Below are 23,428 nucleotides of genomic sequence, written 5' to 3'. Positions count from 1 at the left end.
CGAATGTTCTGCCAAGCAGACGCTATGGTCTGTGAATCGTACGCGCTCGGCAATCCTCGATCCCCACGGCCCACCCTGCCTAATTTGCGGAAAGCAATTAGTCCGTGATCTCCCTCACACGATCCCCTTAATTGTGGAAACAACCGGATATTTTCCTTCTTTCTCTCCACCTCTTTCTTCCAAAAAGAAAATTGCTCCCTTCCCTTGCCCGCTCACCTCTCCCCACGCCCCGTCGCCTGTAGGTTGTCCGCCGCCGCCCCACGCGACGCAGGAGGGGATCTCCCATGCTTCCGTCTTCTCTCATCACCACGACAAGCGCGTGGCAGAGGGCGGAAATGGCGACCACCATCTCTCTCCTCTCCCTCGCCCCGCTCCGACTCACCCACAGCCGCATCAACCATCTCCGTGCCCGGTGGGGGCATGGGGAGTAGGCTGCTCTTGGTGCTCGACCGGGCGCTCACCGACAAGCAAGACTATCACGAGCGCGCCCAGGTGCAGCACAAGGGCATGGAGGCGGACGTCCTGCTGCTGCCTTGGTCTCCACCCCATCGTCGTTGCCTTTCCCCTTCCTCCTCTGGCCCTGAGACATCTTGTTGTTGTGTCCACCACGTCCGGTCTTGGTCCGGCCATCCAATCTCCCCCTTCCCTATGAGGTATGCATGAGCAGCTAGATAGGTTGTTTCTTTCTCATCCACCGCGGCATCAATTCTCTGTCTTGTTAAATCAAATCTATCAATTCCACTAGGGTATGGATGGGGCCTTCACACGATTTCTTGGCCAGATCATCCCCTGGGTGTATTGTCCATGGCAGGATCATGCATGTTGTTGTGCTCCTTGATTCCATTTTCTGGATGATATGTGTACGATTGGTGCGCTATCTTATCTTGTGTGGTTACAAATTCAGGTTCTTTTACAATGGATGATGTATGATAGCTTGGTGTTTTTTATTATGGTAATAATAATTAATTAGTACTATGCATCTGAATACCCTTGTGCGTACAATTGTTGTATATTTGCAGAATTTGATAGATAGATTATAACTGCTGCTCTTTGTAGATTTTGTACGAAGGAGAGAAGTCGAACCATGGGGAAGATAAAGGCGGCCGCTAAGCCACCCCCTAGGAACCGGATGCACAAATGCGATACGGTCTTTTCCTGCCTATTCTGCAGTCATGGGAGCAGCGCTGAATGTCGGATGATAGTACCATCTTCACGTATTTTTACTGTTAGTTGGTTTATACTAGATGGTTATCTATCCATTCAACATTGTAACATGCCTTCATTTTTCTTCAGTGATACAAATTAAGAACCTGATTGGTGAGGCTAATTGTCAAATCTGCCAGGAAAGCTTCAGCGCCACTGCAAAATGGTATGTCCAAATCATACATAAAACTGCATACTGTACCTCCTAACATGGACGTAGATGCCGTACTGATTGGCTCTCAGCTAGAAAATTCCACACCAGGCATCTCATTTGGCTTTGTTCCATCTCAACCTAATTGATTGCAACTCTGGGAACAGAGTATAGCTTATGTATAAATTTCGTACAACCATGTCCATTTCATATACTCTTGGTGGCTTAGTCATTCTAATCAACTATATTACTCCCTCCGTTCCAAATTACTCATCGTGGTTTTACTCGCCGTGGTTTGAACTAAAACCATGATAAGTAATTTGGAACGGAGGGAGTATAATACAGCATAACTGAGGTAGTAACTCATGCAGGGTTATATACGGATTCGGTTGCCATTAAATGATGTCTGTAAGATGGAAATCAATAAATAGCGTCCATGCCATCATCTCCCCATATACACTTGTACTGAACACCAAACATGGCTGCTACTTTGATTCAGAACGGGTCTTGCCTAATTCTCTTGATCAAAGCATTGTACTATACTGCTACCCTGTGTGAAAACAAAAACTTAGATTTTGTACATTTCCTTTGCTATTTCTCAGTTCTCAAAATCCCGGTTTTTGTTTGATTAACCGGTGAGGCAAAGCTTATGCTTCCGTTTCAAAATCATAGTTTTTTTGTTTTCAAAATCATAGAAAATCCATGGCATCTCTCACAAAGTCACAATGCTTGTGTGTTCGATGATTTGAAACAAATAGAACACTTTTTGGTCACAGGAGCACCCCTCCGCCTATTGTTCTTAGCACAATCAAAAATAAGGCAAAGCGTTTGGGTCACTGCGGGTGCCAAAAAATTAGGGACAATAACATGAAAGAGTAACTTTTTGGTTATAAGTGTGTCTATTTTAACACAAACTCTATTATCTTCTCAGTTAATCGATATGGCGAAGCTTATGCCTCCTTTTGAAAAAAAATAAAAATTAACTGTTAGAGATATTACCATAATGCTATTTGATTACTATTATGGATATGTGATCATTGACTCTTTGCCTTTTGTACATTTGATGATATATTTCAATTGCATTGCATAACTTTATTTTACGATGAATACCAAGGTGCAAATTCCTGGCTCCGCCACTGCCTGCATTCATGAAAATTTATGAATGGGACAATCTTTTGTTCTGGTGTATCAAATGTCTTTGAACATCCATGCATTGAGACTGAAATGAATGCAATGATAGTTGGCATTCACGCTTCAGGTATGAGATCAGCTCAATAATTTCCAATTAGGTATCTTTCTTTGAACAAAGGGGTGGATAGGAGAACACGGTTTGAACCCCTCTGTAGAATGAAATTTTTTCATGATACATAGTTCACAATTTTCATAACTTAAATACAAGTAGGTTCCAGTTGCGATTCCAATGATTTACTCATGTTGCTTTGTCATCCTCTTTGCAAGCATGTGATTTGATTCCGCATATTTATTTGACATGTCCGGTTGTATTTGGTAACCTATATTTTAGTATATGTACATTTAATCTTGTGATTGTATCTCCATGAAGAATTGTCAATTTCACGTGACATATTATCTTGGAAATGTTATATATGTGTGAGGTTTGGCATGCTATTGGAAATTAAAATAAAGGGTCTTGAAATTGTGTCCTTCAGTTTTACCTTATTGATGTTTTGTTTTTAATGAACATTAGTCGAGATGTGCATAGAAGAAACATGAATGTTAGCATCTTGTTACAGCATAGTTACTTTATGGGATATGATTAAGTAACTAATGTAAGACATGAAAATACGCGTCTACTCTTGCAGTCTGTTTCCTTGTATAAAAAATCATTCATGCAAAATTTAATGCTTCAACAAGTTCATATGCTAAATATCTTTTTTATTACTTTGTGATATAATGTATGGACATATTATCTGTTGGTAACTATCGGGAACATCGTTTCATGTATGCCAGCAGGGAAGGATAAATTTGAAGCTTTGCAGATTGTATGCCTGGGTGAGAGTGAGGAGGATAGCTGACTCTACATTGTGTAAATTATTGTGTATCCACAAAAGTAGGAAGGATGCATTCCATGCCCTTAATGCATGGGTGAGCGAGTTAGGAGGAAAACACATTGTACATTTTTGAATTTGTGGTGTATCGAGGTCCTGAAGTTCATGCAACTATTCTACGGTATTTTCGTTGGTAAATTTGTTTCTCACACATCTTGTTTGCCTCTTTAAATTGTTTGAAATAGCCTATGATATATTTGATCTTCACATTTTTAGCACTTTATTTACTCTTGATCGACTATCTTGACATTGTTTGATTGCATTCCTTTGAACCTTCTTGACCATCTTACATCTCATAATATATAAGACAATGTGCATATGATATAGTGAACAACTATTGTGATCCTTTATATGTTATCGAAATGCGAATTTTTGACAGTTCATGTATGTGCATGATGCTTGGATAGTGCGCACTAGGTAGGGCTTGCGTTTGGTACTGATTTGGTATACCCCATAGAAGTAAGATGAGATACACATTTTGTTGTATCAACAAAGGATAAATCATCAAGATGTCAGCTCAATGAGTACAAAAATCATTGCACATCATGCTTGTAGATATACGAGGACTGAAACTATGAGCTTAGAAATTAAAATTCTGAATTATACGTGCGTTGCACGTGCACGCTTACTAGTCCAGAGAGAAAAAACGAAGGCATGTAACGCACCATTGAGAAGTGGAGCAGCCGCCCCCAGCGGCACAGGCACACAGCAGCCGCCGGCCATCACGGTGGCCGGCTTCTGGCACACCGCTCTGGCGCACACGTCAGCCGCCCAGTGCTCCACGAGGCGACGTAGCTAGCACCGGCAAGCCGACCTGGTGAGGTCCTTCTCTGAATCTGCCCGCACCCCTGCAACCTGTATAGGTAAATTTCTTTGAATCATTCCCAATTTTCTTCCCCTAAATTTCACTTAGCTCATCATCTGTGGTATGTAGCATAAATAATCCACACTGAAATCTTGCTGTTTTACATTTTATACCGTGCAAAGCCATTGCTCTTCAAATTTTACAGGTTCACGACAAAGACCACTTTTACAGTTTAAATTTTCACAACAAAGGCATTTTGCTAGCTCACGGTTTAACAAGAATTTCCAATTGTGTAGCATAAATATATAACTCACTCAATAGTATATATATGGTTCAGAATTTGAATTTTTTGTGCTCTCTGTCCCACCCATCCTTTTCTTTGTAGCTCCGCCATACAAACAATTAGTCATTTTCGTTCTAGGTCCACCCTTGATTCTTCCTGCACGGAGCAAAGTTGACTGAAAAAAGGAAGGGTGAAATTGTGTGAGTAATCACAAAAAATGAAGCATGCATGTATACATACAAATAAATAAAAGAACATGTTAATTATGCGTAGCAACGTGCACACTATAACCAAGTACTACTTTTCTGTTCCTATTCTAATTGCCATAAACGTATATATTTTTATTCCACCCTTTGTGCAGGGGATTTATTAACCAACCTTGTCTGAGAGCATGATGTTCCTGCATTTCATACAGAGAGAGAAACTTAAAAACTACGTAGATTGGTCCGGTTAATTCGGCACAAATATATAGCCCTGTCCTGTTCTCCGTTGTCGGATTTAGGCTTCATTTGGCTTTGCAATGATGCTTTTGAAAATACAAAAATAATTTGCTACCATGGGGTACACATGCATTTGTATAAAATACTAGTACACCTGTTAGTTGGAAGCACACTTTCTAGTTGTATGTAACAGAACCATGTTGGTTGAACTAGTAAATACTTTTTTTAAGTAAAAAATCCCAACCGCAAGCCACAGTTTTTATATTCAAAATAAGGAGATCAGGTGAGGCCCCCCATTTACCGGAAAACTATTTTTTTACCAAAAAAGGAGCCCCCCATTTCATTCATCATGAAACTGATAATATACCTTAAGGTTGTCCGGTTCAGCTTAGAAACTAAAAACAGAGCAGAACAGAGCAGCAACGATGGCCCTCAACTGAAGCAAAGCAAGCTATCCTTGTAAGGATCAATTCACTACAACACTCTTACTTATTCATTACAAAACTAAGCAATATCTCTTTCTGCAAGCGGCTGCCATTTAAAAGAACCACATCACACAACTTCCAGCGAAGCTTGAAACTTTTCCATCTTCAATTCTTCGCACGGCCGGTGACCACCAAAAACGTTTGCGAAACATGCATCTCCGATGCCACCAGCAGTAACCCCGCGCCCCTGCTACCTGCACATTGTGCAATTCTTTTCTCTGTAAGCTAGAAACATCCAATATGCAACTTTGCAACCTACACACAGCTAGGATCCATAGGAAGATATTTTTCAAGCAATTATCATTGCTTGTTTTCCAAATAGACCAAATAACAGCTGCCGCCCTAGCAAAATTCAGATTCCTATCTTTACCCCTGAAATTCATCACCCAATCACAAAATCCCTCCATGCTGACAGGACTATATCAAAATAAAAAGCAAATATAACAAGCAACCAAACAATTACAGAAGATATAATCCACTGACTCTTTTCTACTGCAAAAAAGACAGTTCCCTGTACCACACTACCTCTATGATTCACATTATCTCTGCTGATACTATTTCCGAATGCTAACCACAAAAATACTATAATCTTAAGCGGAACTTTTACATACCAAAATTTTCTTTATGGCCATTTCACTTGTTGAGCTTTCAAAGCTATAAACATAGGACGCACAGAAAATACTCCATTCTTCTCTAAAAGCCATTTACATGAATCTTTTTTTTTGTGGGGTCATATACATGAATCTTGCTCATTCCCAAGACTAAAACCATCATAATCAGCAAGTAATCGATGCCATAATCAACAACTAATAGATCCCATCTAAATTCCAGCACTCTAGCTACGGCGATATGCTTTACATAAAGATAAACTGTATGACGTGGAGTACTTGTCACCTAATTAAAATAGCACCTCTTATCAATCAATATTCTCAAATCTATTTCTCTGCCCACTACCAACTGTCCTTCGACAAAATTGCACTCAAATAATCCTTAGCTTTCGTCAGCCCATGACAAAACTTACTTTTGAGCAAGTTCCACACTACATTATGTCAAGTTCACTTTTCTGCTTAGAGACATATGCCTAAGCATTTTTGCAAATACCTTAATCTGATTCTAATTTCCATATAGCCAGTAGAGCATGGTTGATCAGTAGAATGTGAGATACTCAAGGCGATGGAGAAAGATGGAAAACATAATAGGCAAATACGTACTAATGTGAGATACTCAAGGCGATGGAGAAAGATGGAAAACATAATAGGCAAATACGTACTACATACCTGAGACTCAGGGCACATCTGACGCAATGTAAGATACTCTGCATCAGAAAATCAATTCTCCACCAGGCACTGATACAAACTTTTATCATCCATCTCGTCCTCACACAAATCGTCATCATTAGCTCCTTGGGAGATTTAGAGATGAAATCCATGCAGAGAGTAAAAAGGTCAGGCGGTCATGAGAAAATAGATAGGTACTCCCAAGGAGTACGTGCACGAGTAATTAATGGGGGGGGTGGGGGTGGGTGGGTGGTGGGCAGCATGAGTACCTTCTGCTATACGCGGATTTGCAAAAAATATAATCTCCGGATGGTTCGGATGGGTGGTGAGCGCGTGCCTCACCGCAGCCTGGGCTGCCCTGGCCTCCCCAACCTTCGCTCCACCACAATAAAAAAAAACCGTGACCCTCCGCCATAGGGAGAGCAGGTTCCCCTGCAGGCCCAAGTCGAAACAAGAGTTACCATCCTCTTTTGCCACCTGAACGCCGAGAGTGAACACAACTGATTCCGCCCTCAGCAAAGCTCCTGGTTCAAACACTATTTGCGCCATTGATCCACAATCCAAAGCAAAGGATACCATACAGCGGAACCCATCTGCACCGATGACTAGCACCCGTTGTGTTTGGTGGGTGCTCTCTATCCAGAGACGGCGAAGGGACAACAACCCCCCAATGATTTCCATGTCCTCCTGTTGCACTTCCTTCACTAGAACGAGTATTAACTCAGAGAGGTTCGAGAGATGCGAGAGGTCTCTCTTTATCCACCCTCGCAGTGCAGAGAGTTGCGTGGGCATGTATGACACAAATTTGCGGAGATGTACAGGAGGCACCCAGCGTTCTCCCAAGAGATCCATCAGTTCCAAAGATGTTTCTCTGGGATTGGAATCAATACATAGGCTTTCGATGTGATGTAGATTGCATAGAGACTTCACAAAACCTTCATAAAAATCCATACTACCATCCTTGTAGCAAATCTCAAGCTCCCTCAGCCTTGCCAGGTTGCCAAGCTCTTGCGCAATAATGTTCAGAGGGACCAAGATCCCCCTCAAAACTTCAATGGAAGCCAGATTCTGCAACACACCAGGAGTTGGAACCACCTTACTGGGTGAAACATTTAGGTAGATTAATCTTCTCAGATTACAAATGGTGGACGGCAATTCATCTAGCTGATAATTGTCTCCAAGATCTAACACCTCCAAAAACCGCAGGTTTCCTATCTCAGCCGGGACTTCCGTAATATTGGTATCTGCTAAACCTAGGTACCTTAGGTGAATTAAATGTCCAACGTCCTTTAGGTTAAGCTGCAGGATGCTACTTTCCCCAATATTACATTTAGACAAATCAAGTACACATAAAACTTCAAATTTTGAAAGAGACGGCATGATAATGACAGCAGGTGGAAAGATAGTCATGGATCTCACTCGAGATGTACTCAGGATATCTATGAGAGGCTTCTCTTGATGATCTTCATTTCTATTCTGAAGGGACAAACGACGAACATTACTTTGTGAAGACATGCTATTCCCGGTGCCATCCAATAGATTAACAAACTTGGCTTCATGTGACAAGTAGCAGATAAGGTCCAGAACAATATCATGTACACGGCAAGCATGTACCTGGCCTAGATGATCATATATTGGCTGGATCATACTTCTATTAATGAGCTGGTTGAAGTAATTTAATCCGAGCAAAAACAGGCTAGTCCCTTGATTTCCATGGTGGACAAATCCTTCGGCCACCCACTTCCATATCAGTCTATCTCTATCAATCTCGCTATCTTCTGGATATATACATAGGTACAATAGACAGGTTCTCAGATGATAAGGTAGATCGTAATAGCTAAAAGATAGTATTCTCCGCATCTCCTCTAAACTGTTATCTTCTGTTAGTCCAGAGGCAAGAGATTGGAGCAGAATATCCCATTCAGTCTTTGGTTTCACCTCCTGGCCACTAGCCAAAGCACTAGCTATTGTAATGATGGCTAGTGGTACGCCACCACATTTCTTCAAAATATCTTTAGACACTTGTTCAAATTCATTTGGACATCCATTCTCATCGGCAAATACTCTTTTATAGAAGAGCCTGCTGGAGTCATCTGTCGAAAGAGGTTTCATATGATAAATTGAATCATCAGCCGAAGACCAACATGATTTGGAGACATCGAAATTGCGGGTTGTGGTGATTAGCCGACTGCCTAGATTGTTACTGTTAGAGAAAGCAAGGTTGATGTAGCTCCACAATTTTTCATCCCATACATCATCAATTATGACGAGGTACCTACATCAGCTTAGAGTATCAGGGTAAGGTCTACACATATCACAAAGTTGATGGCCATATGAATATATTGGTGCAACTATACATCTGTAAGGGCGTATATTCAGAAACAAGTTGTAACAAGCATGCATCTTAAACTCGATAATCCGATCTCACGAAGCATGCATTATGATCCTCCAATCAGATGATGTACAAAATGAATAAATATTTATGATTCGATGGAATAAAACACAACTAGCAAATTGTTGGATCAGTGGCCATACGTAAAATATAATTAACTACATAAGTTAAAATGGTCAGGTAGATATATTGGGAAGACCCTAGTACAGATTGGTCCACCAATTTAATATATGTCAGCTAATGAACCTCTTGGAGACCCACTCAAATAGTTAGCATTATCCTTTTGTCTGTACTTTGCTGATAGTAAGATTCTAAAAAAAAGGCATACATGGAAAATATAATGTGATAGTTAGTGAAGAGACAATTTAACTTGCTATTTGGTCATGAATCCAATATACAACATATAGTGTGATAATGAAGAGAAAGATAGAAATAAGTTTGATTAAAAAATTGTAACATTTATCTTACTCTTTCCTTCCTTTCCTTTTGCCCTTTTGGTGTAATATTTCTTACAGTTGTCATTGCACTCACTTTGGTGTAACGTAAAATGTTTAGATGGATTTCTTGGACCAAAGCCAATAAGTTTCAGCCATTGTAACAAATGCAGCAAGAAGTACTTACTAATTATTTCGATAAAGGAGGGAAGAATCAAACATATGTACTTAGGCTTGAAATTGAGCACCTATAAGGTTTACAGTTTAGTGCAAACTGCATAAGGTCAGTAAAGGCGAGCTTAAAAACTATTCTGAACCCTTCCGTGTGACGTACAATATTTTTAAACACTATTATAGTATTACTTGTACAGCTAGCATAGGAAACAAACATATATATCATATACTCCCTCCGTTCCGAATTACTTGTCTTGGATTTGTCTAGATACGAATGTATCAAGACTCATTTCAGTGCTAGATACATCCGTATCTAGACAAATCTAAGACAAGTAATTCGGAACGGAGGGAGTAGTTTACATTTTTGCTGTAAGTGATGCATACCTCTTGTTCTCTAGGAATTCATGAAGCTTTTTAATAAGCTGATTTGCATCCAGTATCACAAGATCTGAGTGAGATTTGCCGAGATCAATGAGGACATCTCTAAAAACCTTCTTGATGTCAGGGTTTCGACCTACGGGGACAAATGCCCAACAATCAAAATCACCTTTAATCTTGTGGTATACTGCTCTGGCAAGAGTGGTCTTGCCCAACCCACCAAATCCAACGATAGAGACCTTTTTCAGTCTTTTGTTAGATGCATCGTCGTCGGTCTCCAAGGAGAGCAGCCTCATGAGATCCTGATCCCTCTTTCCATAGATGCCAACAAGCTCTGTCGCTTCTGCGTACAGAGCACGGAGACGAGGATCAATTGCAACTGCTTCCGTAGGATTAGAAGCAACACCATCGAGCTTGTTCCTGTCACGCCTAGCTGCCACCTCCTGGAGTTGCACCTTGATTTCCTTGATGGCGTCAGCTATCCGATGGTGATTCTTGCCTATCTTGAACAAGCCTAACATCTTGCTCTTGAGCTCCTTGAATCTGCCAGTGTTATCGTGAGGCTGCTGAATACCTTCGACGCGTACGAGGAACTTGTCGACGACATCCTCCATGTTGTAGGAGAGCTCTCTGACCTCGTCGGCCCAGACCTTGACTTGCCTGTCGAGCTGGTCCCTTGGCACCTCGCCAACCTTGATAAGCGCAGCGTGCATGCTCGCAAGCTCCTTTTGGAGGAACTCAACATCTTTCCTGACGCGCTTGTGCAGGTTGTATTCATCCACGAGCAGCTCGCCCAGCTTGGGGATCAGGCTACCCATGGCACCCGTGACCACCCTCCATGAGTAGGAGTAGGAGCAAGCTTTCTCAACCGTCACCACCTCTGGAACAACCTGGAGATCGGAGCTGTAAATTGTGATCCAGGTTGTGTGAAGCTCTGAACTAACTCTAAATTTGAGCTCACTCACCTTGATGCTTCGGTCCTACTGGAGGCGAACAGCAGAACACGGCCGCTGCAGGACAGGATGTGGAGCAGAGGAAGCAGTGGCGCACGACAGGGGAGGCTGGTGTGTGTGGAGGTCGCTGCGTTGGATCTGGAAGAAAATGCGTGTGATTGTGAGTGTACAAAGAGTGGTAAAGGCGAAAGGGAGTGCTTTTGGTGTGTGGGTGTGGAAAGAAGGAATGCGCATCGCTCGGTGGCCGGCATGATCATGACAAGCACTACAGAAGATGCAATCTGTGCGAACATGGTTGCAGAGAAGGAAAGAAGAAGCACCATCGTTATCTATGCACATGGAAAGCATATATATGCACCCGCAAAAAAGAAAAGAAAAGAAAGAAAGCATATATGCCCTGCGTACTGAGCTCTCTCCCCAGTCCTTTACTAAACCTATTAAAATTTCAGGTGCAAGCTCCATGATAGAAAATCATCCACACTGATAGAAAAACTGGTACTCCATACATGTCCCAGGAGGACAGCAAGTGAAGCCATTTGGAAGACAAAGGTGTTTCAACGGCTTACACACTGTTGGCTTGTTCGGTTAGGCTAGGTTTTTTTGCGGATGATTGGAAGGGATTAAATCCCTTGCAAGTCAAAATGCTCTTCAAACCTCTCCAATCCCCTTCAATCCCTTTGGTGAGGGGATTAACGACGTCATTACAATGAAAGAGAAAACACGTGCATCGGCACCCTTGTATCTTGCCTTGGGTGTGTGTCGTGTGTGGGGGGTTGCATGTTGTGCCCGGGTTTGTATTTCTGGTCGTGGCTTTATTTATAAAGCGGGGCGAAAGCCTTTTTCGATAAAGGCTGAGATGCTTCCTGTTGGGTGGAGATCAAAAGAAAGAAAACACGTTGCTTTTGCAGCCGGCATGGTCGTGACAATCACTAGAAGATGCCGTTTGGGTAAAGCAGAGGACGACGGAAAAAGATATATAGGACAACAAATACTTATATATTTGGGGCATGCTACACGTTGGTCGGTAGATCATTTAGAAAAATCTGCCGCCTTGCGAGCTGTCCGATCAGGCTTAATCTAGTGGCCGAGCGTCATCCTCTATTTCTGCAACATAAGTCATGTTGCAGAAACATTTGAGAACATAATTCGTGTTGTAAAAACATTTGTAAAAGATATCGTGTTTCTAAATAATTTCGCAGCATAGATGATGTTGCAGAAACATTTGCAGATTTTTTTGCAACAAAGGCAAGTTGTAGAAAATATATGCAACAGAGATAATGTTGTAGGAACTATTATTGCGATTGAAGCTCGAGGAGGCGACAACCATGGATGCCGGTGCACCTCCAGGGTGACAGTGTCGATGTGCTTGCCGACGATGAGCCCCGATGGCGGCGGTCGGAGCAACGTGGGGAGGTGTCAGTTTGAGCGGGAGCTTGGGAGGAACAAGGCCGATTGATCGTGCTTGTCGACGGCCTCGTCGGCGTGCTTGCTGGCAACAACAGTCATGCTTGTCGGTGGCATCGTTGGAGTGTTTGCTGGCGGCGGTGATTTGAGCAGCGTGGGGGGCCTTAGGCTTGACGGGGGCTTGCGAGGAGCACGGGAGGCGAGGGATCCAGATCCCGCAACACGCCCATTATTGCGGTGTGAGAAATTGCAACAACTACTGAGTTGCAAAACTTAGTCTATGCAATACGTTGTTCCCGAGCCATCTGATTAAAATCAGATCTGGCGGCTAGGGAGGCGGTGGACACGCGCGTCGTTATCAGTCAGATGATTAGAATCATTTCCCCGTATATTTTGCTTCGGCACATTACAACCCTACCACCCCCACTTAAAATTTGAAGTTAAAGAAATTTTGATGCATAATACAGTACACTAGTCTCTTTGATATTTTTTTAAATTCGAATCATTTGGCGATTGCTTGTCACGCCTGCCCCGCGGTCTAACCCATCAATGTTTCTCCTAGACACACTGCATGAAATCCCCGCTAGCTCGTGGCTGTCAAACAGACCATGCTGGTTTCAATTACCTCGGCATTCACCAGTCGGCGCGGAAGCAAAATCGTGCCTCTCGCGGAAGCAAAAAAAAAGGAAAAGGTGTTTTTTGCGCAAAAATAATTTTTTTTTTAATTTTTCTCTTCCAAAAGCAAAGAAGGCCCGATGGAAATCCCAAAAGCCGAAATAACCTGGAAAAAACTGTCTAAAAAGCTGAAAACGCGTGCGAAAAAAATCGAAGGAAACACTCAAAGCGCGACACGTGGCGGCTGAGAGCGCACCACTCTCAGCCCGCCCCCAAGTGATCATTGGGAGGATCCCCAAGGAGCGATCGTTAACTAGTTGCTCTCCGTGATTCTCTTTGCCTTGCCTCATTCAGTATGGACCAATAACGCAAGAAAACTTAACGGAGAGGTGAGCTATTCCGAAAGAGTTGTTGCCTTTCTTGTCGTAGGTGATCTGCTATTCTCGGTACTGCTATGAGGTTCTGGGAGGATACATGGCTGGGGGAGACGCCCCTCGCACTCCAATATCCTTCGTTGTATAGCATTGTTCAGCGTAAAGATGCTTACGTTGCAACAGTACTACAATCCACTCCACTCAATATTCAATTTCGGAGGACTCTAGTGGGAAACCGTTGGGAGGCCTAGCTCAATCTTGTGAGAAGATTGATGGATATTCAGTTGTCTCAACAACCCGATCAAGTGTGCTGGAAACTAACTAAGAATGGAGAGTTCTCGGTTAAATCTATGTATTTGGATGTTATTAATACTAGCGTGATTCCTAAATCGAAACATGTTTGGAAAGTTAAAGTACCTTTGAAAATCAAAGTGTTTATGTGGTTTGTGCATAAACAAGTTATTTTAACAAAGGATAATTTGGCAAAACGCAATTGAACAGGATTTACAAGATGTAGCTTCTGCGACCAACATGAATCAATCAAACACCTCTTTCTTGATTGTCCTCTGGCAAAAATTATGTGGCGGTCAGTTCACATAACCTTTAACATTACTCCACCGAATTCTATCAATACGTTATTTGGACGTGGCTTGATGGGATAGATACCGATACAGCGAGACACATTCGTATGGGAGTATGTGCTTTGTTATGGCCAGTCTGGAACTGCAGAAATGATTTGGTCTTTAACAGAACAACAAACATTCATTTTTTGCAGGTTATGTTGATAGCCACTGCGTTGATCCGTATGTGGTCGCTACTCACTTCGACGGAGGCCGCCAGGGAGCGTTTGGTTACTGGGTCTACTCGATGGGAGATGGTAGCACGGGATATTTTCAACCGGTTTGGATGGCGGTCATGTAATAGGATAGGCATGTAGTGCTCCTATCTTTTGCCAGCCGGTTGTGGCCTTCATATTTATTGCTTAGCTCTTTGTGAGCCTTTTTTTGTATTTCTTTGTTTGAGACTTGAAGACTATTGTTGGACCTTTTGCTTTTTAATAATATTGGCCGTATGCATCGTTCAGATGCAGAGGCCGGGGCGAACCCCCTTTTCAAAAAAAGGTGATCTGCTATTGGTGAACCCGAGGCACTTTATCTGGTGGCCACTCTATCTGGCTATGCTTCGCCTAGAACTGGTGCATCCAGCTACCTAGGTTACAATGGAGTTGGAAGTCCAACTGGAGCATCTTCTCTGCAGATGCCTATCGATCCGTTATATGTTCAGTACCTTGCCGCCCAAGTTGCAGCCAGCTATGATGACCCTTTCATGGCCAGTGGACATCTAGGAAGCTCTTACATGGATTAGATTGGTCCTCAGTCACAGAAGAATCACGGCTGCTATGGAAATCTTGGATTTGGCCTTGGTTATGCTGGAAGCCCTTTGACGAGTCCTGTTCTGCCCTCTTCACCTGTTGCATCTGGTAGCCCACTTAGGCACGGTGAACGCAGCATGCGCTTTGCATCAGGCATGAGAAAATTTGGGGGTTCTTTTGGTTCGTGGAATCCAGACCTGGTTGGAAAGATGGAAGGAAATCTGATGCCTTCGCTTCTGGAGGAATTCAAGAGCAACAAAAGCAGAACTTATGAGCTCTCTGAAATAGCTGGGCATTTCGTTGAGTTCAGGTACACTTCTGCATTAAGTATATATATGTGAACATTAGTATGACATAACAGCATGCAAACTGTAATGACTTGTTAGTTGTAGCACGCGATTACATCATACAGTTGTGTTACTTCCTAGTTAATAGCCGGAGCTATATTTTTACTGGAACAAGGCAGGCATGAACTCCTATATTGCATACGTGAAGAAATATATATGGATAAACCGAGTAAAAAAAGAGGAATAATAAGAGTAGTGTTTCCTTACAGATTGTTTCTTTTATTTCTCTTTAACTACAGCCCAGTGATAACTATTAAGAGCACCCCCTTTGCGTGCATACGCATCGTATAGCCTTTAGGCCAAATACCAAATAGAAAGCACAGTAATCTTCTGCTTGTTCTGATCACTCAGGTAGTGAAAAGTGTTTTGGTCATTCCATTTTAGCAAACACGTATAGCAACCACTTCTATGTCCCTCTCAAGTGTGCACATGAGTGCACACACACATACTGCACACAGATGAGGAAAATTGTAAGACATGTCTTTGTAGCGCGTATGACATATAAGGCATTATGGCACCTAGCAAGATCCTACAAACTAAAAATGTTGTGGTTTGTATTGACGTTCCCTATCTTAAATACTTGTTTCAAAAGGGGCTAGGTCTGTTCTGCAGTTTGCACGGCTTTGCACTGGGTGCTGACCCCCCCTTAATAAATTACTGCTGATTTCTTACTCATGACTGTAAGTATGCAGAACTGTAAAATATATATCTTCTTGTATGCTTATTTAGTTTACTAACTATTGAATAATTTGTAGTGCCGATCAATATGGGAGCCGATTCATACAGCAAAAGCTCGAAACAGCCAGCACTGAAGAGAAAGACATGGTTTTTTCAGAAATCATGCCTCAAGCTCTCACATTGATGACTGATGTATTTGGAAATTATGTTGTTCAGAAGGTATGAAAGAGTAATTTGTTTGAGGTGGCGGCTTTGACTATAATTATATGGTAATTAACCATATGGTTTGCCTTTTGTCTAGTTTTTTGAGCATGGAAGCACTACTCAGATAAAGGAACTCTCTGATCAGCTTATTGGACGTGTCCTTGCTCTCAGTCTTCAGATGTATGGATGTCGGGTTATACAGAAGGTGCTTATCAGAGACTCATATATTATCTAGGAGAACATAGGACATCCTATTGAAGTTAATTTTTATCTCATAAGTAGGAATTTGTGATTTCTATACTTTTTGCATGGGCAAAGTAGCATTTACAATCACTATCTTTTCGATATTTCTATACCATGAAAATATTCCTATGGCTTGTTGAGATTGGGAGGTTTCTCTACCATGAAAATATCCCTATGGCTTGTTGAGATTGCATATACATTTCTACCAATCATTAAAATAATTCATAGTATGATACCTAAGCCACATCTTTCCACTAACACTTACAGTATGATGATTTCTGGAGCAAACAAGTTAGCTGATATTTTAGAAGGCATTAGCATACCAATTAACTTGTGAAGCTGTCACGGCATCCGTCTCTGTTATTCAATAGGATGTAATATATACTCCCTCCGTTCCATAATGTAGTGCATATAGATTTTATGTTGAATCTAATGATATATGTTTGGAATTCTAAATATAAATATTTATCTCCATAAACTTGGTCAAAGTTTCTGAGGTTTGACTTTAAAAAATAATCTATATGCACTACATTATGGATCGGAGGGAGTATTAGATGGGTACTGGACTGCTTAAGCATATCCATGTATACTTACAAAATAATAAACCTTTTGCACATATACCTAAATACATAAATATCTGGAAGAGTAAAGACATCTTATGTCATGTGATGGTATATATGTGCAGGCCATAGAGGTTGTGGATTTAGCTCAGCAGACTAAAATGGTTGCTGAGTTGGATGGACATATCATGCGCTGTGTACGTGATCAAAATGGTAACCATGTAATCCAGAAATGCATAGAGTGCATCCCTCAGGACGTTATCCAGTTCATTGTCTCAACATTTTATGGTCAAGTTGTGCTGCTATCCGCTCATCCTTATGGCTGTCGGGTACTCGGGTTATACAGGTATGATAATACTGCATAACTTGCCTCCTAATAAATCCATTTTGAAGTCCACAATCAATTTCACAATCTACCTCGCTCATCACATCATTGTGAATTACCAGAGGGTGCTGGAGCACTATGGTGATCCCACAACACAGCAGATAATGATGGATGAGATTCTCCAGTCTGTTTGCTTGCTGGCTCAAGATCAATATGGTAACTATGTTGTTCAGGTCAGTGCCACGCACATCTTTTTGAACATTGTTGTGTACCTTGAACTCGTCCAACCTTCTATGCTGCTTTACTGTTGTGTGGTGTAACGTAGTTGGGCTATTTTGTGCAGTATTATCTTTAATTATTGTACTGACCTCGCTCGGCATTCGCTTCCTTGGTCCCCCTCTATCGCTCCTTGACATCGACGAAAATTGGTGACGGCATGGACACATCCATCTGGCACGACAACTGGACCTCGCTCGGGGCCCTGGCGGCCGCTCTCCCGGCCGCGTACTCCCATTGTCTCCGTACCGGCGCGACCCTGGGGGACTTCGATCGGCTTGGTCCTGCTGCAATTCCCGTGCATGACCGCCTATCTAGAACTGCCGAGTTGGAACTCCACCTACTCTGGTCTGCCCTTAACCGCGTATGGTTCTCTGCGGCCAGTGACGTGCGGACCCTTTCTTGGGGGGGTTGTCTCCAGTTCAAGACGGGGGCGGTTTACCATATGATCAAAAGCTCTGGCTGCAGGCTCCCCCTGCATGGCTTCAACTGGGACGGTTTCATGCCCCTCAAGGTCAAGGTGTTCGCCTGGATCCTGTGGCATGGCAACACCCGCACGAGGGCCTTCCTACGTCGAATCAGGTTCCTCGACTATGACGATTGCCCCTTCTTCCCAGGACAGTCGGAAACGATCTGTCACCTCTTCTTCGAGTGCCCCCGTTTGCGCTTGATGTGGGCGCGTATCCTCGGTCGTCGTCGCTTGCCTGTTGATTGCATGGTGGAAAATGTTTGGTGCGCCTTCTCTATCAACCACCCCTCTTGGAGTAGTCCTCTCCTCAGCACGGCTATGTGCTCCATCCTTTGGGTGGTCTGGAAGTCCAGGAACCGGATGGTGTTCGATAACATCCATTCCTCGGATATTTACTTGCGGCATTCGATCCAAGAGCATCTTCACTTATGGATAGTTCGGGCCCCCGCCCACATAGACTGTGCGCCTTTGCGTCAATGGCGCATGGATGTTTGTAGCTGACGCACCCCCCTCCCTCCCTCCCTCCCCCTTCCCCCCATTAGCATTTCGGGGGGTGTTTATGTGATGCATGGAATGCTTCGTTGCTATTATTAATACAAAAATGTTTAGGTGGGCGATCGCCCCCCGTTGATTGTTCAAAAAAAAAAATTATTGTACTGACCAAATGCTTGAAAATTAATTTCATGTTAGTTTTTGTGTACATATTCTCACTGTTTACTAAAATAAGGCCTTTGTTCATCTTTTCTCTTGAAACGTCTTGCAATGAACTGTAGGCAGACTGCCTTCTATTTTGTGCAGTACCATCTGCAGGTTTAATAATTAAATGCTAACAAGTGGATCTGGAGCTTTTCTGGACTACTTACTGTTTTGCTATTGATGAAACACTGAGATCTGGACTATGCACTCTTAATTATGAGATTTTAAACCTTGTGTACCCATTGTCGCAACAATTTATTTCTAACAAGACTCACTGAACTTCTACAGCATGTTCTGGAACATGGAAAACCACATGAGAGAACTGCTATCATTGACAAGTTAATTGGGCAAATTGGGCAAATGAGCCAGCAAAAGTTTGCTTCAAATGTCATTGAGAAGTGCTTAGCTTTTGGTAACCCTGTAGAGCGGCAGATATTGATTGGTAAAATGCTTGAGTCTACTACTGAAAGTGAACCTCTTGAGGTCTGCGTTCTTTCAGCATTTTTTACCAAGCTCCCAAGAGAATCTACATGCCAAATATTTGTTAACATTGCTGATCTACATGCATATGTCCTTGCAGGTGATGATGAAAGATCAGTTTGCAAACTATGTGGTGCAGAAGGTGTTGGAGACTTGTGATGACCAGCAGAGAGAGATGATCCTTACAAGGATCAAAGCTCACCTGAACACACTGAAGAAGTACACCTATGGGAAGCACATAGTCGCGCGTGTAGAGAAGCTAGTTGCTGCTGGAGGTATGTTTTGTCATACATATACACAGATTCAGCATGAAGATCTTACATATGATAACCATATGTCTGTCTTACTCTTGTGGATGCAGAGAAGCGCCAGGGGCTTCAACCAGCATGCACCGCCGCCTGAAGGCGGGACTATGCAGTTGTACAGCTAATAGTGGCTAGGTTTGCGCTCGCGTTTCCCCCCAACAACCGAAAACCCTATAAGATCGACTAGTAATGGTACCGGCATGAATAAGATACAAATCTTGGTTGCACTGGAGAGAGTGTACATTCTGTAGCTGAGGAAGCAAAGACTAATCTGAGAGACGAAGCTGTAAAGAGGAGGAAGAGGGTGGAGTATGTTTGAACATGTTACTCTGCTCACTGTACAAATTTAGCACTAGAGAGAAGGGAGAAAGAGTTGTTAGCTGTCGTAAAAATGTCCGAGTTGAGAGCCGCTGCGACTACTTTTTTAGTTATCCTGTCGTGTGTCTCGTGTCGATAGAAGCAAACAAACCATGATGATGGCTTGCTGTTGTTGTTGTAAGATAAAACTCTTTTCTGCAGTTTAAGCTGAAGTTATTAGTATCAGCTTTGCTGAACTGTTGAACAGTTTCGTGTATTAATGGAGTGTGTCTGTCTGTAATCTAATCCAGGATGATGATATGCATGAGTTAGTTTATGTTCTTGCCAAGTTTTTCTCTCACCAAGATTCATGGTGTTTGGTATTTATAGCCAAGCATAACTCATATCTGTAGGATCTGAAGTATTCTGTGCTAGTTACTGTTTATTGGAGTGTGTCGTCTGTAATGCTAGTTACTGCTTATTGCTTGATTTTAAAGCCTTGCAAATAAATTTGGATGTAGCTCAAATGGTAAGAGCATGTGTAGGCTATGCATATCAGATAAAATGTTCTACAATTTTTAAATGTATCTTGGCATTAATAAACTATTTAATATACATTTCTTATGCACTTAATATGTTTGGCTGTGCACAGTGGTAATTCTAGGGCAGAGTAGGATTTTTAGTGAATCTTTGAAAGATAGATTTTAAAAGAGCAGATGATATATGTCGCCACCGCCACGCACTTCCGCTCCCGTGAGCCGCCGCCGCCATGCATCGCCGCGCTCGCGCGATCGCCCCGTTTCGCCGGTGCACCACCGCCTCCACATCGGGCCACCGCCTCACCACGCTATCGACGGTGCCTGCTGGTCCACCGCCTCGCCGCGCTGCCACCATGACGGGCCACCGTCACACATATCAATGACATGTGGGTCCTAGGCCATTGTTTAACTAAAAATAGAAGAAAAACAACTTTCCATAAATTATACGATCCTCCCATAAAACCTCTTTTACGGGAAGATTTTGCAGGAGCTGTTGGAGTTGCTCTTAGGAGGCCAGCACCGCGCGTGTCCTCTTCTTCCCATGTCGGCCCTAATGATTCTCTTATTCGACTTTTACCACTTCTGATTTAACTATGTGTAGGCTAGAGCTGAAACCATTAGAATACATATAAAGAAAATGAATAACTACGGAGAATGATCCAGTTAAATCGGCACAAATATATAGCCCTTTCTGTCACTATCGGATTTAGGCTTCATTTGGCTTTGAGACAGCGCTTTCAAGCATACGAAAGTAATTTGCAGCCATAGGGTACACATGCTTGTTAGTTGGTAGCACACTTTAAAAATAGTACGTGTAGTTGGAAGCACACTTCCCATTTGTATGTAACAGAAACATGTTGGCTAAAGTAGTAAATACTACTACCTCTGTCCGGAGTTACTTGACGCTGAAATGGACGTCTCTAGACAATACATGCTGAAATGGTAAAACTAGTAAATTCTAGCAATTCCGGATGAAGGGAGTAGTTTTTATGTAACAGTTCCAATAGTAAACTGCAGTTTTTATTTCAATTAAAGAGCTCAATTGTCATTCATCACGAAACTGAAAATACACCCTCAGGTTTATCCGGTTCAGCTTAAAAATAAAAAACACCAGCATGTCATGGGCTAGCCCTCCCATGTAACAACATGCAAAACTAAAGCAAAGCAAAGCTATCCTTGTAAGGACCAATTCACCCCAACACCCTTACTTATTCATTACAAAACCAAGCAATCTGCAAGTGACTGCCATTTAAAAGAAGTTCATCACACAACTTCCAGCAAAATTTGAAACCTTTGCACGGCCAGCGCCCACCCAAAATGTTTGTGAAACATTCATCTCTGATGCCACCAGCAGTAACCCCACCGTCCCGCGCCCCTGCTACCTGCATATCGTGCAATTCTTCTCTGTAAGATAGACCAATAAAACATCTAATATCGATACGAAAAATATTTTTCAAGCAATTATCATTCCTCAGTTTCCACATATACCTTGAAATTCATCACCCAAAGCACAAAGTCCCTCCATGCTAACAGGACTATAAGGAATATATGATTCAGTAGCTCTTTTCTACTGCAAAAAAGACACTTTCCTATACCACACTACCTCGATGATTCAGATTAACTTTGCTGATACTATTTCTGAATGCTAACCACAAAAATACTATGATCTTGCTCATTTCTGAATCAACAGAAATAGTGCTGAATGCTAACCACAACATTCTTCTGTAAAAGCCATTTACATTAACCTTTTTTATGGGATCATCTACATGAATCTTGCTCATTCCTCGAGACTAAAACCTTCACGATCAGCAAGAAATCGATGTGATAGCTGAGAAGTTCCACCATACAGACCCCCTCTAAATTTTAGAGCAGTGAAATTAGCGTGTAGCATTCTAGCTACAGAGCTATGCTTATATATTGATAAGTTGTATAACCTGGACTACTGGTCACCTAAAACAGCACCCCCTGTCCATAAATCTTCCCAAAATCTAGTTCTATCCCCAGTTCCCCTTTACTAACTATCCTTCTACAAATTTGCATAAGATAATTCTTATATTTCATCAGCCCTTGCCAGAAAAGAGATCGGGCAAGTTTCACACTACACTGCCAAGTTCAGTTTTCTGATCAGATACTTATGTCTAGCAATTTTTGTAAATACATTAATCTGTTTCTAATTTCCATACAGCCGTTATAGCATAGTTGATCAATAGGACGACAAGCTGAGCTCTAGATGATGGAGAAAGATGGAAAAGATAACAGGCAAATATCTGCTACATACCTGAGAGCAGATCTGATGTAATGTGAGTCGCTCTGCGTCAGAAATCTGTTCTCCTCCTCGTCCTCACACAAATCGTCATCATGAGCATCTTGGTAGATTCAGAGATCAGAATCAATGCAGAAAGTAATAAGGTCAGTCCGTCATTTAGAAAAAAACGCATACGTAAGTGCACAAGTAATTAGTTAGGTCCAGCGTGAGTACCTTCTGCTATACGCGGGATCATATCAATATAAATCCTGGGATGGTTGGGATGGGCGTCGAGGGCGTGCCTCACCGCAGCCTCCGCTTCCTTTGCCTCCCCAACCCTCGCTCCATCACAATACAATAAAACCCTGACAGAGTGCCGAAGGGAGAGCAGGTTGCCTTGCAGGCCAAAGTTGAAACCACGGTTACCATCCTCTTTCGCCACCCGCACGCCAAGACTGAACCAAACTGCTTCCGCCCTCGGCAAAGCTCCTGATTCGAACATTTATTATTTTCTTACTTGTATCATTTTCTTACATTTTTTATTGCATCTTATATAGTGCGATGGTTTTGGTATCCGCCCCCGTCGGCCCTCGTCCTGTCTATGATTCCGATTTGGTATGTATATTATCTTTATAACTATTGGTTCATTTATTGTTTATGAAAATTATGCCGACCAACGTGACATAGATTTTATTTATCTAGGATGTATGTGAATCGGAAATGCCAACCGACCCTATTGTCGAGAGGTTAAATTTAGTTGAAGAAGAAAACAATTTGTTGAAGGAAAAAATAAAAAAATTGAGGAGGAGAAGATGATATTGGAGTTGCATGTTGCGGATGTCGTCGATGATCACAAGATCAAGATGGATGCAATGCGCTTGAAGATTAGAAAGATTAGAAAATATGCCATTCATACCGAGGCTTGGTATCATTATGCCGTTGGATTAATTGTTACCTT

General features: G+C 42.2%; 2 protein-coding genes and 1 pseudogene across 2 annotated transcripts; 1 reads left to right on the top strand and 2 right to left on the bottom strand.

Annotated features, from left to right (window-relative positions):
* Nucleotides 1-5,304: 5,304 nt before the first annotated feature.
* LOC125543386 (disease resistance protein PIK6-NP-like) lies at nucleotides 5,305-11,219 on the bottom strand. Its single transcript, XM_048706713.1, has 5 exons — nucleotides 11,054-11,219; nucleotides 10,095-10,978; nucleotides 6,980-8,985; nucleotides 6,711-6,835; nucleotides 5,305-5,627 (listed from the first exon to the last, which is right to left on the bottom strand). The coding sequence occupies exons 2-4, from the start codon at nucleotides 10,904-10,906 to the stop codon at nucleotides 6,762-6,764; spliced, it is 2,892 nt and encodes a 963-aa protein (XP_048562670.1). The 5' UTR covers nucleotides 10,907-10,978; nucleotides 11,054-11,219; the 3' UTR covers nucleotides 5,305-5,627; nucleotides 6,711-6,761.
* Nucleotides 11,220-14,505: 3,286 nt separating this feature from the next.
* Nucleotides 14,506-19,744, top strand: LOC125532572 (annotated as a pseudogene).
* Nucleotides 19,745-21,267: 1,523 nt separating this feature from the next.
* Nucleotides 21,268-22,972, bottom strand: LOC125532570. The gene is made up of 3 exons (XM_048696586.1): nucleotides 22,705-22,972; nucleotides 22,504-22,591; nucleotides 21,268-21,607 (listed from the first exon to the last, which is right to left on the bottom strand). The coding sequence occupies exons 1-3, from the start codon at nucleotides 22,970-22,972 to the stop codon at nucleotides 21,604-21,606; spliced, it is 360 nt and encodes a 119-aa protein (XP_048552543.1). The 3' UTR covers nucleotides 21,268-21,603.
* Between the last annotated feature and the right edge of the window lie 456 nt (nucleotides 22,973-23,428).

Source organism: Triticum urartu, chromosome 1 (assembly GCF_003073215.2).
Source record: "Triticum urartu cultivar G1812 chromosome 1, Tu2.1, whole genome shotgun sequence".
Classification (NCBI taxonomy): domain Eukaryota; kingdom Viridiplantae; phylum Streptophyta; class Magnoliopsida; order Poales; family Poaceae; genus Triticum; species Triticum urartu.
The sequence above is the reverse complement of the archived record's forward strand: the minus strand, read 5'-3'. Positions and strand labels throughout refer to the sequence as shown.